Source organism: Mustelus asterias, chromosome 7, assembly GCF_964213995.1.
Source record: "Mustelus asterias chromosome 7, sMusAst1.hap1.1, whole genome shotgun sequence".
NCBI lineage: Eukaryota > Metazoa > Chordata > Chondrichthyes > Carcharhiniformes > Triakidae > Mustelus > Mustelus asterias.
In genome coordinates, this window is record NC_135807.1 from 97,395,706 (window position 1) to 97,415,232 (window position 19,527).

The 19,527-nt window shown below is 40.8% G+C and overlaps 1 protein-coding gene across 1 annotated transcript in view; it reads right to left on the minus strand.

Moving 5' to 3' along the window:
- The window catches only part of vps41 (VPS41 subunit of HOPS complex), a 169,899-nt gene that overhangs the window by 93,343 nt on the left and 57,029 nt on the right, over positions 1 to 19,527 (minus strand). Inside the window, exon 5 of the mRNA XM_078216544.1 lies at positions 6,208 to 6,282. Within this exon, the coding sequence (XP_078072670.1) occupies positions 6,208 to 6,282 (75 nt within the window). The remainder of the gene's footprint in view (positions 1 to 6,207; positions 6,283 to 19,527) is intronic.

Consider the following 19,527-nt stretch of genomic DNA (forward strand, 5'->3'; position numbering starts at 1 on the left):
AACCCCCCCCCCCCAAACTGTCTACCTCTCACTTTGAATTTGTGTCCTCTCATGAATGACCCTTCAACTAAGGGAAATAGCATCACAGTGGTTAGCAATGCTGTCTCACAACACCAGAGACCCAGGTTCAATTCCAGCCTTGAGTGACTGTTTGGATTGAGTTTCCATGTTCTCCCAGTGTCTGCATGGGTTTCCTCCAGGTGTTCCAATTTCCTCCCACAGTCCAAGGACATGCAGGTTAGGTGGATTGGCCATGGTAAATTGCCCTTTAATGTCCCAAAACATGTGGGTTAGATGGATTAGTCATGGTAAATGTGTGGGGTGACAGGGATAGGGCAGAGAGAGGGCCTGGGTAAGATACTCTGTCAGAGAGTTGGTGCAGACTCATTGGGCTGAACTGCCTCCTTCTGTACTGTAGGGATTCATTCCATGGTCCACCAAAAAGAAGTTGTTGAGAAAATAATCCCTGTATGTGGTACAAAATGTAGTAAGCTCTCGGGACTTCTTTGCAAGGTGTACTGACCAGTAGGCATGCTTGGTATCAAACTTTGAGAAGAATTTTGCAAGGTAAATCTCAAATTTAACTCTTCCTATGTGGGTACTTTGCAAGGATATATCAAAGCTGCATTTAAACATTGTTGATCAAGTCATGCTCTCAATGATTAATTCTTCTTTATGACACGTGACTGAACGGCACCAAGTTTCATGTTCTTGTACTCTTTCAATGAATCTGTCTTTCTCCATTTTGTCTAATTTGAACTTTCCTTTGTATTTTATGTGGACACTGTATTTATGTGGAGGATAAATTAACAGATCTGCATTCTCCTGAAAGGATAATGTTGCAGCTCTCTTAAACTGCCAATTTTGTCGAAACGTTTGGGACATTGTGATGTTAGGTCATGAATTGAGATGCTAGGAGTCGTTTTTGTGGTTGATCTGCCATATGAGGTCTGACTGATTCCATGGATCGTCACTAGTGTGAGGTGCCAGGTAGATGTACAATCTCTGGGCTTTTAGTTTCCACAATGTAGAACATCTGTGACACCCAGGGGGATTGACTGTACTTGCACTCCAGGACTATGGATCCTGCACATAGAATGTGTGAATGCTGAAAGTTGTGCAGTTGTAGGTTTCGCCATTTTTTCTTTGTTCTTTCATAAGATGTGGGCATCACTGGCAAGGTCAGCATTTGTTGCCCATTCCTCATTGCCCTAGAGCTGAGTGACTTTCTAGGTCATTTCAGAGGGCATCTTTAAGAGTCACATTTAAGCCTGACCCAGTAAGGCAGATTTTCTTCCCTAAAGGCATTAGTGAACCAGATAGGGCTTTACAACAATTGACAATCGTTTTGTAGTCACCATTACTGAGACTAACTTTTTCTAGATTTATTAATTGAATTTGAATTCCACCAACTGCCTTGGTGGGATATGAACCCATGACCCAGGAGCATTAGCTGGACTTCTGGATTACTAATCTTTTGACATTACTACTAAACCTTCATCTCTCCATATGGTTTTTAGAATTCGCAAGGGTAGTATGTTGGCACTTGCCTGTGTTAATCTTGGCTAATAGTGAATTATTACCAACTTTGTTAGGACAGATAATTTGAATCTAAGCAAACACTACAGATGGTGTGAAGGAATATGTCCTCCACAAGATTGGTGGTGTGAAACTTGTGTTCACCGCTCTTCCTCATTGTGCATGCCATCATTTCTTTCTGGTTTGGTAATCACCTCATGTATATATTTCTGACCGGTCATTCTTACTGCCTGAAAGTATCCACTGTGTAGAGGTGGTTGTAGAGAGTTGTTTTTCAAACTGGAGGCCTGTGACCAGCGGTGTGCCTCAGGGATCAGTGCTGGGCCCACTGTTATTTGTCATTTATATTAATGATTTGGATGAGAATATAGGGGGCATGGTAGTAAGTTTGCAGATGACACCAAGATTGGTGGCATACTGGACAGTGAAGAATGTTATCTCCAATTGCAACGGGATCTTGATCAAATGGGCCAGTGGGCTGACGAATGGCAGATGGAGTTTAATTTAGACAAATGCGAGGTAATGCATTTTGGTAGACTGAACCACGGCAGGACTTACTCAGTTAATGGTAGGGCGCTGGGGAGAGTTACAGAACAAAGAGATCTACGGGTACATGTTCATAGCTCCTTGAAAGTGGAGTCACAGGTGGACAGAGTGGTGAAGAAGGCATTCGGCATGCTTGATTTCATCGGTCAGAACATTGAATACAGGAGTTGGGACGTCTTGTTGAAGTTGTACAAGACATTGGTAAGGCCACACTTGGAATACTGTGTGCAATTCTGGTCACCCTATTATAGAAAGGATATTATTAAACTAGAAAGAGTGCAGAAAAGATTTACTAGGATGCTACTGGGATGTGATGGATTGAGTTATAAGGAGAGGCTGAATAGACTGGGACTTTTTTCTCTGGAGCATAGGAAGCTGAGGGGTGATTTTATAGAGGTCTATAAAATAATGAGGGGCATAGACAAGGTAGATAGTCAATATCTTTTCCCAAAGGTAGGGAAGTCTAAAACTAGAGGGCATAGGTTTAAGGTGAGAGGGGAGAGATACAAAAGTGTCCAGAGGGGCAATTTTTTCACACAGAGGGTGGTGAGTGTCTGGAATAAGATGCCAGAGGTAGTAGTAGAGGCGGGTACAATTTTATCTTTTAAAAAGCATTTAACATGGGTACGATGGGTATGGAGGGATATGGGCCAAATGCGGGCAATTGGAGTTAGCTTTGGGGTTTTTTTTTTAAAAAAAGGGTGGCATGGACAAGTTGGGCCGAAGGGCCTGTTTTCATGCTGTAAACCTCTATGACTCTACGTTTTGATCAGTACACAGTTCTTGGTAGCCGCATCAGCCTTTGCTCTCGAGCACTGCTGCTGCCAATAGCCTTTTCTGCCACATGCCTTGCAGAATTTATTAAAAGCTGTGCATTTCCTTGGTGCATGCAGAAGGCCAAACCTTCCACATGTCTTCCTATGTTTGGCTGTTCTAATGAGTGCATCAACAATTGGGGCTCTGCTTTGGATCTGTAAGATTCATCAATCTGCGAGGATTTCTTCATTCTTACCTCAAGTAGTGTTTGATACTATACATTTTGTCTAGCAGACCTGGTGGAATGCATCCATGGGAGTGGATACAATCATGACTCAACAATTCTGTCTGCTCGCTCGGTGTTTGAAAAATCACAGCATGTACTCTTTTCTCTGCATCTGCTGATCAAATGGGTTAGGGATTCTGCAGGTTGTTGTCAAAATGACATTAATTCCAGTCAATGGATACAGTTTAACCTGATTTTTAACCAGTCTTCCAACATGATCCCTATCTTTCGGAGACCTTTCATCTCTTTTGCTGTAAATCCCGATGTATTCAGCCTACGCAGACCTTCAATCCCAATTATTAGGCAAATCTTTATGGCTTGCTTGTACAGTTCAGACACACGAATCAAGAAACCATCGTTCTGTATGCTGTTTAAACATTCTGAATTTGAATTGTTATTCATCTGCATTCCAATTCAAACTGGGGAATTCAGTGAACATTTTGACAATATCCTTTTGACCTTCCTTCTGCTAGATCACATGGAATGTGTGTCAATGCAACCGCTTTCACGTACTTTTCCAAAGTTCCACCTGTTATAATCGCAATCTTCTTGGCCTGATTTTTTTTGATGGTTTGTGTTTTTGTTTGACTCACTCTCACTCACTATCGATCCTGCCCACACCCTGATTCATTTGCATTGCTTGACTTAGCTAACCCGGAGTTGGTCTTCTCAATGCACTGTCCCACTCTCTGAATTGACAGGCTACGCACTGCAATCTCACCGAAAGGAATTGTCTCTCTATCACCTCTTTATCTGAGCACAATGCTGTTCTGTGTCTTCAAAGCTTTTCTGTGCAGACTGCAGACATGTTGAGGTCTAATCAAAACATTGTTTCATACCATATAATATGATCCAAGGTTGCTTACCATGTAATACCTGTACTTAAGCTTACTGCCATGTTGTTTGACCACCACTGAACACCAAGTCATGTTTTTATAATGATATAAAGGCACTAGTCATTCCTAAAGGATTGGGTAAACACACTGAGGGTCCATTTATTTCAACAAAGTACATGAGAACATATACACACACAAGAGAAACTTAAAGATGCCAGCAGCTGAACTTTGTGCTGAGTGCTCTGCTCACAGGCGAGAGTGAATCTGAGACTGGAATATATGACACACTTCCCTTCTAGTGATGCAATGCTGCTGTCCCTTAAAGGCAGACATTACAACTAGGAGCACGATTGATGACCCTTCCATCAGATTGTTGATGATTTTTGTGGACAGGACTGTCTGGGTAATTATCCAACTATGCTGGTTAGATTCCAGCATTTACCTGGTTTTCCAGTGATAAAATCAGATTTTTCTATATTTTATGTGATGGACCAGTTGTATCTGTTTCATATGCAGTTTATTCATAAATTCTCACAGATTTACAATTTTACTGCAAAAATAACATGTTAATAATAATGTTCAAGATTCCAACCCATGTATTAAGTAGCCAAAGAAAGCAAAAGCTCCAGTGATACCTATCCTGCTGAACTTTGTTGGTGATGTTCCTGTTCTGTAATCCTCAGGTGTCTTTCCATTATCTTCAATTGTGTATAAACACTAAATTATAAATAATTTTTAATAAAGGTTTCTGCAGGAAAAGGAATGCCTTCACTGTAACTTTTGAGAGGGAGAAATTCAAAGTATAGATCTGAGGGAAGGTGATGGTGTAGTGGCAATATCATTGGACTAGTAATCCAGGGCTCAGGCTAATGATTTGGGAACATGGATTCAAATTCCTCCATGACAGCAAATCAATAAATCTGGAAAATAAAGCTAGTCTCAGAGATGATGACCATGAGAACCAACACTGATTGGTGAATCAGATGGGGTTTACAATAATGTCCTTTAGGGAAGGAAATCTGCCATCTTTAACTTGGTCTGGCCTACATTTGACTCCAAACCCACAGCCATGTGGTTGATTCTTAACTGCCCTCTGCAATGGCCTAGCAAGTCACTAGCAAGTTTAAGGGCAATTGGGGATGGGCAACAGTTGTTGGCCATTTCAGCAATATCCACATGAAAAAAATAGAGTAAATAGAGAAAACTAGAGATGTGTTTGATCTGGAATGACTTCAGGCGATTTGTCTGACTGGATTTTCTCTTTAAAATTCATGCTGCCTGTCCATCATTTAAGTTATTAATATGAAGGTGCATCAGCCTGAATAGATTCTATTATTTTATCCATTATTCATTGATGAGCTGCAAACACTTACAATAAACACCTTTATGGCTGCCTTAAATGCCTGCCAGGGAAATTTCCACATTCATACATGGAAGTACTTAAACGCAAAATTTGCAGTTTGTTGCACCTTAAACCCTTAGTTTACTTCCAATATATGTTGCATTTTCATAGATCATAGAATCCCTGCAGTGCAGAAGGAGGCCATTCGGCCCATCAAGTCTGCATCAAACACAATCCCACCCAGGCCCTATTCCCTTAACCCCACATATTTACCCTGCTAATCCACCTGACACTAGGGTCAATTCAGCATGGCCAATCAACCTAACCTGCACATCTCTGGACTGTGGGAGGAAACCCATGCAGACACGGGGAGAATGTGCAAACTCCACACAGACAGTGACCCGAGGCCGGAATTGAACCCGGGTCCCTGGCGCTGTGAAGCTAACCACTGTGCCACCCTTTTATATGAGTTACTAATAATATTTCTCAATCTTTGATTTAAAAATCTCATCCTGCATTTATAAATATACTGGCACCACCTGGTTTCCTGATAACTATAGTCAGTAAGTGGTTGTTTAAAAATTATAAATTGTTTCTTCCTTCCAAATGCTTCAATGGTTCAATCTTATAACAAGCCCATTGATCATAATTCCCCAAACACATACATACATACAAGTTAGAACACACTGCAAAATGAAACCATTTCCTTAAACATTTTCTATTTATTGATGAGTTTGCACTTGGAAGGAAAAGTACAGAAAGGCTGCAGGGAAAGAAGGAAAAATGCAGCAACAGGGAAAAAATGTATCAACAGCAACAGGGAATCATGGAAGAGGTAGGAAAAGCTACATGAATTTAACTGTCGGGAAAGATGCAGGAAGGTAAGCCATTACAGTTCCTACCTTGCCATCTTCTGAACAAATCCCAATATGCTCTCCACTTTCATCCAAGCTAACTTGATTCACCTTCACAGTGCTCTGAAATACAGTGATTAAAGCACAACATATAATTGCTCAATGTGTCATGAAAATAGATGTCATAGTTGTATTAGACAGCTGTTCTGATCACTCATACTAAAGACAGATACAGAAAGAAAACATGAATAGGTCAATAGAATCCTTTCCAAGTATTAACAAAAGTAAAACATTTGCATCTTGAAGTCCAACTTTGCAGTATTCAAAATGAGACAAGTTAGTGCTACACTTTTTAGCAGATTCTGTTATCTGTGTGCTAAAGTATCATTGGCAATCTTCAAATCCCATTAAAGTGGTTTGAGAATCTGAACTTAGTTTATTTGTATTTCAAAACAGTAAATGGAATGCTGATATCAATGTGAAGCTGTTGGATCGTCATTCAACTGGTTCACGAAAGTCCTTTAGGAGGGAAGCCTGCAATTCTTACACGTATCTGGCTTATATGACTCCAGTTTCACATCAATGCAAATTATTCTTAACTGGCGCCTGAACTGGCCTGACAAGGCACTCAGTTTTACCAAACTGCTGGGCATTAGGGACGGGCAGTAGCCATTAACCTGATCACAAACACACCTTGAGAATGAGCAACAGCAATTTGTTCCATGAAGTGAATAATACTATTCCAATAATACATTATGAAATAATGTTCTTTTGCAGACAATGGAATAAACTGATCACACTTAATTGAATGTGGACTTTATTCCCAGTGGTAGATGTTCAAGAAAATACTTTTCCACATGAGTATCTTCTTCAGCATTAATATTATTCAGAATTTCTGTTCGAGCTCCCCTAAATCAGTAAGAGGACTAATCAAGTGCATGAAAGATCTAAGTTAGGAAAATGCCTAAGATGACTTAACAGACTGCAGTCTGGTAATGTGAGGAAGAGGAGAGGGTTTTAAAAAAAAAAATACACAATGAGATTGGAATGCACTTAGTCACTGTAGAGACTATTTCAACATTTAATATATTTGGATTAGCATATGAGGAAAAAGCATGATAAACAGATATATTAGCAGGGTGGGTGCTTGAAATTAGGATAAATGCTGATGTTGAAGATAAATACCAACAGCAATTGTTTGGTGTGGGATAACAGCAAGTAACTTTCCACAATTTTAGTCTAAATTGTCCAACTTCCTACATCTCATCAGTATCTAAAAACTATTGTTTATAAAATGGGTGATATGGGTTGGGAAAAGGGAGCTTTCCTCAGTGTGATATCTACAAAATATTACCATGCTGAGTACACAAGGTTCTCTTGTCAATCCAGGTACCAATTGGACTTGTTTTTGGAACTTTACATCGAGGATTTGGACTTTGGAATAGAAAATTCATTGTGAATGTCACCAAATTCTGAGGGAGAGGGAAGAAGGGTGGAGCCAATATTGAGGAGGAAGAAATACAACTAATTAAAGAAAAACATGAATAAAGTTGCAGAATTGGCCAATAATTAGGAAATGAAGTTCAACACAAAGAAATGAGAACTAGTACATTTTGGTCAGAAGAATAGACAGGTTACTAACGACATGAAAGGTGCAAGTCTAGATGGACTAGAGGAACACAGGGATCTCAGTACAAAAACACTAATCACTAAAAATTATGCAAGGTTATACAAACACAAACTAGTCTTTATTACTGAAGGGATAGAATTGAAAAGTAGGGAAGTTGTGCTAAACCTGCATTGAACCTTGGTTAGACCACACTTAAGAGGACTGTGTGCAGTTCTGGTTGCCAAATAATAAAAAGCATACAGAGTCATTGGAGAAGGTGAAGAAACAGGTTACAACGGTCATATCAGAAATGTGTGGGTAAATATATATCAGGAAAGGATTGGCAGACTGAGCGTTGATAAAAAAGCTGAGGGATGACCTAATCAAGGTCTTCAAATTTAGGAAAGTTTTCGAGAGAGTGGACACAGAAAAAATGGGGATGATTCTCCCATCGCGACCTGCAACTTTTCTGGTGGGTCGGGTTGGGAGATGCGTGTCGCCGGCCTTTTTCTGGGATTTGCACATGCGCCGCGAATGCATGCGCATCTCCCAGAGCCGGAGAACAGTCGGAGTCCAGGCCAAGCTGAAAACAGGCAGGAAGACAGGCAAGTTATTTGAATCTTTTTTTAAAAAATGTAGTTTAAATATGCTTAGCACGCGATTATCGGGAACTTGCCGGGCCCGATTGAATCTCCCACCCCGCCAGGAGTACTTCATTTCGGCAGGGTTTAGAGTAGCTCCCCATGTTCGAGGAACTAGCGGGAGACCCTGCTGGAATGAAAGGGGGGACAATCGGGCCCCCCCCAGGGAGTCAGGTGGCAGAGGGTGGTGCCCCCTGGCAGTGCCAGCCTGTGCCCCCGGCACTGCCCAAGGGGCAAATTGCCCATGCCCACAGGGAAGTGCCAAGGGGCGGGGCATATTGTGGGCAGGGCCTGGAGACAATCGGTGGGGTGGGGGGGATCTGCTGCCATTCTGCATGGCGATTGGTCTGGGCTGGAGGGAAGCCAGCGATCGGGATGGGGACGGTCTGCCGGAGTGAGGGGGGTGAGGGGGGATCGCCACTGCTGGGGGGCTGGACATTAGGATGCTCCGGGGCAGGGGGGGGGGGGGTCAGGGTCAGGGCTGGCCCGGGAATTGGTGTTGGGACTGCGATCGTGCCGTGGGGGTCTGGAGGGGCAGCACTGCGGAGGTCTGGAGGGGCAGCACTGCGGGGGTCCCAGGCTGGCCAGCGATCGAGCTGGTCAGCAAATGGGGAGACTGACAGATCGGAGCCACTGCGCATGCGAAGAGTTCTGGAACTGTCAGACTCTGGCGCGAATAGGCCCCGCCCCCCTGGTTTTTTAATGAGATTCACGCTCGTGACCTCTGCAGTGCACAGAGTGCGGAGATTTGAGTGTGAAGTTGAACTGAGAAAACAGTCGTGATCTAGAACAATTTTCCCACCAATTCTGCACTTTTGGGAGAATCGCCCTCAATGTTACCACTTATAGGGAAGAGCATATGGAGTTCAGAAACTTCCTTATCTGAAGAGTAGTGAGAATGTGGAACTTGCTACCACAGGGAGTGATTGAAACACATGGTATGGATGCATTTAAGGGGAAGCTAGACAAGTACATGAGGGAGAAGGGCATAGAGGGTTACGATGATAGATTTAGATAAGAATAGATGAGGAAGTGAGAGCAGTATAGACACTGGTGTGGTCTGGTTGGGCCAAATAGCCTATTTCTGTGCCATATATTGAATGTAACTCTAGATTTTATTTTGCCAAGTTTCTGCTCAAACTCATTTGCAAAATGCGAAATGTAAAACCTGCTTTGAGGTAACACAAGTGAGCAGCATTTTACTACATTTTTCCCCACTCAAGACTGTTTTTTAAAATATTCTTTACTATATTTGAGATAATATGGCCTTGGTGCATTTTGATTATCATTGAAATCAATTTGTCACAAATTAAAAATATTTTTAATCATGACGTCAATTTATCACCTTAGAATAATAGGATTTTAAATTATTAAAATGACTAAAAGGATATAAACCATTTCTTGCTATTAGGGTACAGCAGTTTCTTATTAATTTTAAAAAATGTAACATTTCTACGAAGGTCCTTGCACCCAAAAGAGCCAACTTAATTTTTTAAAAGCCTCCTCGAAGCCCTGCAAACAAACAATTAGCAGAAACCCCCAATAATGGTTTATTAATCTTGGAGGTTTGTCCAGTTTGTAGGCGAAGTCAACTGTTTTTTTTAACATTTGTGCAAAGGACCAGAGATTTAAGATTATGCTGAATGCAGTTTGCACTTCCACAACCATATGTGCCAGTTAAAACAATTTCCTGCAAATTGTGACGTAAAAACCAGTGCAACTGAGCAGAAATGTAACCTTTTTTTTAAAAAAGGAAGAATGAACCACAGTTTTACAACAAATTGAGACACAAAATCTTACCACAAAGGTGCAGAATGATTTGGGCTCAGTTCAAGTACCATTCACAATCAAACTGGATGCAGATACTTGGTCTAATCTTACACATGAGGAATGGTCACTGGGTTGAGATCCAAAGGACTGTTAACACCTCTGCCCCAAGTGTAAATTTTATATTGAAATTACAAGATGGAAATAAACTGTTCAGCCCAATCAGGCCATGTCTATATGAGTAATACTACATGAGTAACACTAATCCAATGTTCATGTTTCCTTTTATTGCATCTTTCTTTCAATCCCCTACCTAACCAATTATTGAATGTTGACATAGTCTCTGCTTCAATCACTATATTGCATAGCTTCACAACCCTCTGTAAATTAGGGTTCTGGTGCTGTCCCCTTGTCCCAGGTCCCTTAATCACTGGAAAGTCTGTTTCTATCTATCCTGTTCCATTCTTTTATCATTTTAAACACTTCTATCAAATCACCCTTAACTCTTCGCTGTTTTAACAAGTGAACAATAGCATAAAGCAAGGGAAGAATTGAGAAGGGGGTGAAATTGTTTTTTTTTAATGAGACAGTATTACATAATATGAAGAAAATTATCCAAATTTAGTGTTATCACAGAATCACTTATTGTGCAAGAGGTGGCCATTTGGCCCATCATATCTGTACCAGCTCTCCAAATAAGCAATTCACTTCTACAATCTTACACATTCAGCCTTTGCGGATAGCAGTCTAATTCCCTTTTGAATGCTTTGATTAAACCTGCATCCACCAAAAATAGGCAATGCATTCCAGATCTTATCTACCAATCATATTAAATCTGTGACCACTCGTTCTCAACTGTTTCATGAATGAGAAGTTTCTTCCCATCTATTGTGTCCAGGACCCTTAAGATTTTGAATATCTTGATCAAATCTCCTCTCAGCCAGAGTTAGAGAAGGGGCAGGTCATAGAAGGACTTGAAAACAGGGGGGAGAATTTTAAAATTAAGGCTTACCTGAGAGCAAATGTAGGTCAACAAGCACAAGGGTGATGGGTGACTGGGATTTAATGTGAGTTAGGAGACATTGGATGCCCTCAATTTTACAAAGGGTTAAATGTGAAGGCCAATTGGAGCGCTTTAGAATAGTCAAGTCTGGACACATGGAGACAGCAAAGGCATGGATGATGGTTTCAGCTGAAGAACTGAGGTGGAGGTAAAGCTTCATTCAACAGTGTTAGAGGTGGAAATAGGTGGTCTTAATGGCGATGTGTCTCAGGGTCACATATTACACCAAGATTGCGAACAGTCTGAGCCTCAGACAGTTATGAAGTGGAGATGCCGGCTTTGGACTGGGGTAAACACAGTAAGAAGTCTCACAACACCAGGTTAAAGTCCAACAGGTTTATTTGGTAGCAAAAGCCACTAGCTTTCGGAACAGGCTGTCCCTTCGTCAGGTGGGTGGGAGTTCTGATCACAGACAGGGCACAAAGACACAAACTCAATTTACATGAATAATGATTGGAATGTGAGTCTTTACAACTAATCAAGTCTTAAAGGTACAGACAATGTGAGTGGAGGGAGCATTAAGCACAGGTTAAAGAGATGTGTATTGTCTCCAGACAGGACAGCTAGTGAGATTTTGCACATCCAGGCAGGTTGTGGCGGTTACAGATAATGTGACATGAACCCAATATCCCGGTTTAGGCCGTCCTCATGTGCGCGGAACCTGGCTATCAGTTTCTGCTCAGCGACTCTGCGCTGTCGTGTGTCGTGAAGGCTGCCTTGGAGAACGCTTACCCGGAGAAAAGAGGCTGAATGCCAGTGACCGCTGAAGTGCTCCCCAACAGGAAGAGAACAGTCTTGCCTGGTGATTGTCGAGCGGTGTTCATTCATCCGTTGTTGTAGCGTCTGCATGGTTTCCCCAATGTACCATGCCTCGGGACATCCTTTCCTGCAGCGTAACAGGTAGACAACGTTGGCTGAGTTGCCAGAGTAGGTACCGTGTACCTGGTGGATGGTGTTCTCGCGTAAAATGATGGCATCCGTGTCGATGATCCGGCACGTCTTGCAGAGGTTGCTGTGGCAGGGTTATGTGGTGCCGTGGTCACTGTTTTCCTGAAGGCTAGGTAGTTTGCTGCGGACAATGGTCTGTTTGAGGTTGCGCAGTTGTTTGAGGGACAGTTGCCAGGGAAAAGGATGGAATCAATGGAGAGGAAGTGAAGTGTGCGGTGGGCACCAAAGCCAATGACTTCAGTCTTTGTAACATCTAATTGGAGAAATATTCTGCATTTCCAGCACTCAATGTCAGGTAAGCAGGCGGACACAAATGGCACTGCTCAACATCAATCAATAGTCCCATTTAGTTAATTTATTGTAATTGTATGAAACCAGAAGACAAAGATATTCTAATAGATGACAAAATGTGGCCTGGTTCTTAATATAGATGCTTTGTTAGATGGTACTTGAAACTCAACTATGTTAATTAGATTTGGCATGAATAGTATACTGTTGCCATACATTGTGGAAATGGATTAATAATGTTGCCAGTTGAATTTGAGTGCACATCATGAGATGAACTGGCCTGTCAATGAAGAAGTTCATGTTAGCTCTCTCAGTATTAACAATATCCTGTGTGGCAATTAAGAAACTTCTGGACTAAAATACTACTCGTATATTCACCATTGGAACCTCATGCCCTTCTTTCAAGTGAGTTCTGATTTGCTCATTTTATAAATAAACTCTTTCCAACGAAACAAATAAAATCTGAAGTAAAAGGTCATCAGGCATAGCCAGCTTGTCGCGGTTTGTCACAAGATTTCCAGAGCTTCAGATTTTCCGAATTTTTCTGAGCAAACAGAATTGTTCAGTGCAGGAAGACTCTCAAACTGCCAGTTTTCGCTTGACATTTGAAGTACTATTGAAGTGATGGAAGGCCAGAGCTATAAATGGATTGCAACTACAGAGAAACATTACAAAATGTATCAATTCTAATTAACCACAAGAGAAATTAATATATTTCATTGGTAAAGGTAATCTGTTGGCCTCATCTGAATATGCTCACTCATTCATATATATAAACAGTTACAATTAAGTTCGTGAGGGAGATAGTTACAGCTTTGTACAATGCTGAGTCCATTTGTTGTTTAGCTCAAGTCTCTCAATATTTTGGACGAAATCATTCACTCAATATAGGGACTGCAATATCACACTCAGATCTGCCATTTTACAAGCTATACCACAGGTCTTCAATTCTGTCCTATTTCGTTAATCCCGCTGCTTGAAAATGTGCCTTTTCTGTTCTCCCCTCTGCTGAAGCTGTTTTCTCTTTAGAACAGTAGCTTCTTTGTTTATCTTCTTTATGTCTGGCCACACGGCATTTTTGTATTTTAACTTCCTTCCTGTTGGCACTGCTGCCAGGTCAACGGTTGTCAAAGTCCACATGGACCAGTATTTATTATCCAACCAAATTACAATTGAACCCTTTACTACTGATGCAAACTCTCCCTTTTTGAACATTCTTCAAAAATTAGATTCCTTAGACATTTTAAAGAAGTTACAAATTTTCCTTACTGTACTACTTCCTTGTCAAATGTCATCACAGTATCTCCACACAAACTCAAATATACAGAGTGATTGTCATCGCCCCCTCTTATGAGTCAGAATCATGAGTTCTGTACAGAAAACAAATGTGATTGCTGAAGCACACGGGTCACGTATGGAGTATCCCAGAATGTCAACAGCAGTGATTTATGTTGAACTGTACACCATTAATGGGACTGAAGTGCATCTTACAAACCCTTCAAAGACCAATTGAAAAGTTAGCTCTCTCTGGCTGATACTATTCAAGGGGTGATCATACGAATTAGAAGTAGGCTATTTGGCCCCTCGAGCCTGCTCCACCATTCGATAAGATCATCGCTTATCTGATTAAGGCCTCAAATTCACTTTCTTGCCTAGCCCTGATACCCATTGATTCCCTCGTTAGTCAAGAATCTATCTACCTCTGCCTTAAAAATATTCAATGACCTTGCCTCCACTGCTCTCTGGGAAACAGCATTCCACGGACAAACATCCCTTGGAGAGAAACAAAAATTCTGCTCATCATCACCTTAACTGGACAACCCATAATTTTAAAACTGTGTCCCTGAGTTCATGGTGGCATAATCGTTAGTACTGCTGCCTCACCGTACCAGCGATCCAGGTTCGATTCCCAGCTTGGGTCACTGTCTGTGCAGAGTCTGCACATTCTCCCAGTGTCTGTGTGGGTTTCCTCTGGTGCTTCGCTTTCCTCCCACAGTCTGAAAGACATGCTGGCTAGGTGCATTGGCCATGCTAAATTCTCCGTGTGCCTGAACAGGTGCTGAAGTGTGGCGACAAGGGAATTTTCACAGTAACTTCATTGCAGTGTTAATGTAAGCCTTGTAACATTAATAAACAAACTTAAGATTCATCCACAAGGCAAAACAGCCTTTCAGCACCCTCCCTGTCAAGGTCCCTCAGGATCTTATATGTTTCAATAAAATCACCCATCATTCTTCTGAACTTCAAAGGATAGAGGCCCAACCTTTCCTCATCCAGCAGTTATTTGCGTGAGCCTCCTCTTAACTGCTTCTAAATGCAATTATGTCCTTTCTATATGAACTGTAAACAATATATATGATCTCACTAATGTTCTGTACAACTGTAGGAAAACATGCCTACTTTTATATTCCATTCCCCTTGCATTAAACAACAACATTCTATTTGCCCTCCTAATCACTTGCTGTACCTCCATACCAAGCTTTTTGTGATTCACGTACCAAGACACCCAATCCTTCTGAACCAAGATCTGCAATCTCTCCCCATTTATGTACTTTACTGCTTTTCCATTTCATGCCAAAGTGGACAGGTTCACATTTTCCCACATTATATTCCATCTGCCAATGTTTTGTCCACTCATTTAACCTATTTATATTCTTTTACAGACTCCTTATATCCTCTTCAGTTTACTCTACTACTTATCTTTGTGTCATCATCAAATTTAGCAACTATGCATTCAGTCCCTACATCCAAGTCTTTGATGTAGTGTGTTAACAATTGAGGGACCAGCACTGATCCCTGTGGCTCTACACTCATTACATCCTGCAAACCTGAAAATGACCCATTTATGTCTATTCGCTGTTTCTTATTAGCTAACCAATCTTCCATCCATACTAATGTGCTATTCCATACACCATGGACTCTTATTTTGTGTAGTAACCTTTGGGGTGGCACCAATGTCTCCTGAAAATTTAAGTACACAACATCCAGATTCTCCTTTATCAACCCTCCTGTTACATTCTCAAGATGCCATAGGTGGACAGTGAAGGTGGTTATCTAGGATTGCAAAAGGATCTTGGTCAATTGGGCCAGTGAACTGATGAATGGCAGATGGAGTTTAATTTAGATAAATGCAAGGTGATGCATTTTGGTAGATCGAACAAGGGCAGGACTTACTCAGTTAATGCTAGGGCATTGGGGAGAGTTATAGAACAAAGAGATCAAGGAGTACAGGTTCATCGCTCCTTGAAAGTGGAGTCACAGATGGACAGAATGGTGAAAAAGGCATTCGGCAAGCTTTGTTTCATTGGTTAGAACATTGAATACAGGAGTTAGGACATCTTGTTGAAGTTGTACAAGACATTGGTACGGTCACAATTGGAATACTGTGTACAGTTCTGGTCAACCTATTAGAGAAAGATTATTAAACTAGAAAGAGTGCAGAAAAGATTTACTAGGATGCTACTGGGACTTGATGGTTCGAGTTATAAGGAGAGGCTGGATAGACTGGGACTTTTTTCCCTGGAGCGTAGGAGGCTTAGGGATGATCTTAGAGGTCTATAAAATAATGAGGAGCACAGATAAGGTAGATAGTCAACATCTGTTCCCAAATATAGGGGAGTCTAAAACTAGAGGGCATAGGTTTAAGGTGAGAGGGGAGAGATACAAAAGGGTCCAGAGGGGCAATTTTTTCACACAGAGGGTGGTGAGTGTCTGGAATAAGCTGCCAGAGGTAGTAATAGAGGCAGGTACAATTTTGTCTTTTAAAAAGCATTTGGACAGTTACTTGGGTAAGATGGGTATAGAGAGATGTGGGCCAAACGCAAGCAATTGGGACTAGCTTCGTGGTTAAACAAAAAAGGCGGCATGGACAAGTTGGGCTGAAGGGCCTGTTACCATGCTGCAAACCTCTATGACTCTATGAATTCTAATAAATTAGTCAAACATGAGCTCTCTTTCTCAAAACCATGTTGACTCTGATTGCGTTGAGATTTTCTAATTGCCCTGCTGTAATCTTTTTTACAATAGATTCCAGCATTTTCCCTTTGGCAAATGTTAAACTAATTGGTCTGTAGCTTCCTACTCTGTCTTCCTCCTTACTTGCATAGACAAGTTACATTTGCTATTTTCCAGTCTGATGGGACCTTTCCAGAATCCATGGAATTTTGGAAAATTAAAACCAATGCATCATCCAACCCTGCAGCCACTTCTTTTAAGACCCTAGGATGAAGTCCACTGGGATGTGGGGACTTGGCAGCTTTTAGTTCTAATAATTTTCTCAGTATACTTTCACTGGTCATTGTAATTATTTTAAGTTCCTCCCTTTTACTTCTTAATTTAAATTATTTTTGGCATGGTATTGGTATTCTCTGCAGTGAAGTAATATGTAAAATAGGGGAGGTGGTGGTGGTATTGTCACTGGACTAGTAATCCAGAGGCTCTGGGGGCCCAGGTTTGAATCCCATTACGGTGGATGGCAAAATTTGAATTCAATAAAAATCTGGAATTAAAAATCTACTGATGACCATGAAACCAGTCGATTGTTGTAAAAACCCATCTGATTCACTAATGTCCTTTAGGGAAGGAAATCTGCCTGTGTTGCCTGGTCTGGCCTACATGTGACTCCAGATCTACAGCAATGTGGCTGAATTTTAAATGCTCAAGGGACATTAGGGATGGGCAATAAATGCTGGCCCAGCCAGCGATACCAACATCCCATGAAAGAATAAAAAAGCTGCTCAATTCATCCAGCATTTCCTTACTTTCCATTATTAATTCCCCAGACTGACTCAATAGAGGACAAGCGTGTGGGAATATTGACAGAAATAGGTGGCACTCAACATGGAAAGCAACCTACAAGTTCAAAACAAATAGATTCAAGACTATTGAAGAGAGGTGCAAACAGAAAGAGTCTGATTAAACCAGCCCCTCTCCAATCCAAGAAATTCTGTGCCCCAACTACTCAATAATCTATAGATCAAGAATTGCCTCTTCAGTCATCATGATCATGCCAACTATCACAGAGACAAGCCTCCTCATGATCTTCAACTGTGAGGATTCTATCATCACCACCACCATAGGTTTGGATTTTGCTCCAGAATTAGAGTTAAAATAGAAAATGAGATTAAAAATAACGAACCAATCTTAAATTCTCATTAAAATTGCATGTTGCACTCCCGTCGAGATGAAAACTATTAAATATCATTTTTGATTGGTTACAACGCTATCATGGTCCGTCATGTGTTCTGAAGTCTTTTCTATTCTTTGTTAAATTCTTTCAAACTCCACCCTCAAAATTTTCTGTTTCTCACATAAATGCCCATACCGTTACTAATCTGCATTTTTTGTGCACAAAACAATGTTTTATTTAGTTGTGTTTCTGTCGCAATTTCATCGATATTCTATGCTTTTAGGATGCAACTCTGAAACATTCAGTGGAATTTCAAATCAGTTGAAAAGACCAAACTATCCAAATTAATACAGAGTCAATCAGCTAATTACAGCGGCTCCCTGCATCTTTTGTTCAAATTGAAATTCCAATCCAAGTACATGGTGAAGACACCAGAGTTTGGAGAGAGGAAGAAAAGAGAAATTGAGATTTTCAGCATTCTTTATACTATCATTTCTATTAATTCACATATTAGATTAGATTCCTAGCGGGCATGAGCTGAAACAACTGCAAGATCAGATCCTTACTGGGGATGTGAGAGAAGGGCACAGCACATTGTATCGTATGTAGTGCAAATGTTTACGCATGGCACTCCAGTGAAACACTGAACTGACTATGAAAAGGTTTGAATGAGATACTTCCTCAGGCAGCAAATGGTCTCCTTATGGAGCAGTTACTGACAGGCTTCCTAGAGTGGGTTATCTGTCCAGTGCCACACAGAGGAAAACTTCCTCCTTGAGATGATAGCCCACCAATATAAAAAAAACAGCCTTTTCCTCACCCCATCATCTTTAGACTGAGTAAGGAAAATGGTGAACTAATTTCAATGGTGGCACTTTTTACATCTGTGTTTGTATTTTACACTGGTTGAGAGTGGTGGCCAATTAAACCACTATGCTAGAAAAAATACATTCAAGAAATTACAAGCCCACTTTGGCTCACTCATTGTCCTCTCGAATAACAACTCCATGCACATATTATACATATTATATTTAGTTACAATTTTAAATTTCTACTTCTCATGCAGGAACAACATTTTTTTGAAACTTTTTTTTAAAGAATGTATTAACTATAATATGAAGCATCAAAATAAAAGTAGCTGGTATTCAACATGATCTATGTAGAACATTAGAAAACATGATCGAAGCATTCCAATAAATTCCCACTTCATCCCTGCACTTCCCTACCAACGGAGCAGAGGGTAAATAAGCAGCAAATCAAAATACCTTTTTTAAATTTGCCAGATTTCTTGGTCTCTCTTCCATTCCCTTAGAATTTGAAAATTCCTTTGTTCTATGTATCTATATTGTCTCAGCCATAATGCATTATACCATTCATTATCTTTTGAGTAGTTAAGGTTATTTAACACCAGCTCCACTGCTGTGACTGATGCATTGGTTGGTTTTCACATTACCACCCTCTTCCCTTCAGCTGCACAATTTTTTCTAACCTTAGTAAGATGTATGTTTATTTCATAGCAGTTAAGTCTGATAACAAAGGTCTTGGGTTTAGTGGGTAATGTACCAGTTTCTGAATCAGAAGCTCTGGGTTTGAGTCCCACCCGAGACTTGAAGGGTAAGAAAGATGCATTCATAACACAGCCAAACAGGTTAATTCGCAGCCTGAAAATCCTGCCAACACATGCCAATGGCTGGCATTAACAATGGGAGAGATTCCTGGTCAGCCATGAGATGGAAAGAAAGTTAAGCGTCTCTACCACCACTGATCATAACTCCAGAATACAATATGCATGTAAAAATGCTTGATACCACAACTCTTGTCTCCCTGTGTGAACTGTAACACACATACTTACAAGTCTGATAACTGGTACAGATCTGAAACATTTCCCTACATTACAACAATGACTACATTTGAGAAATGCTTA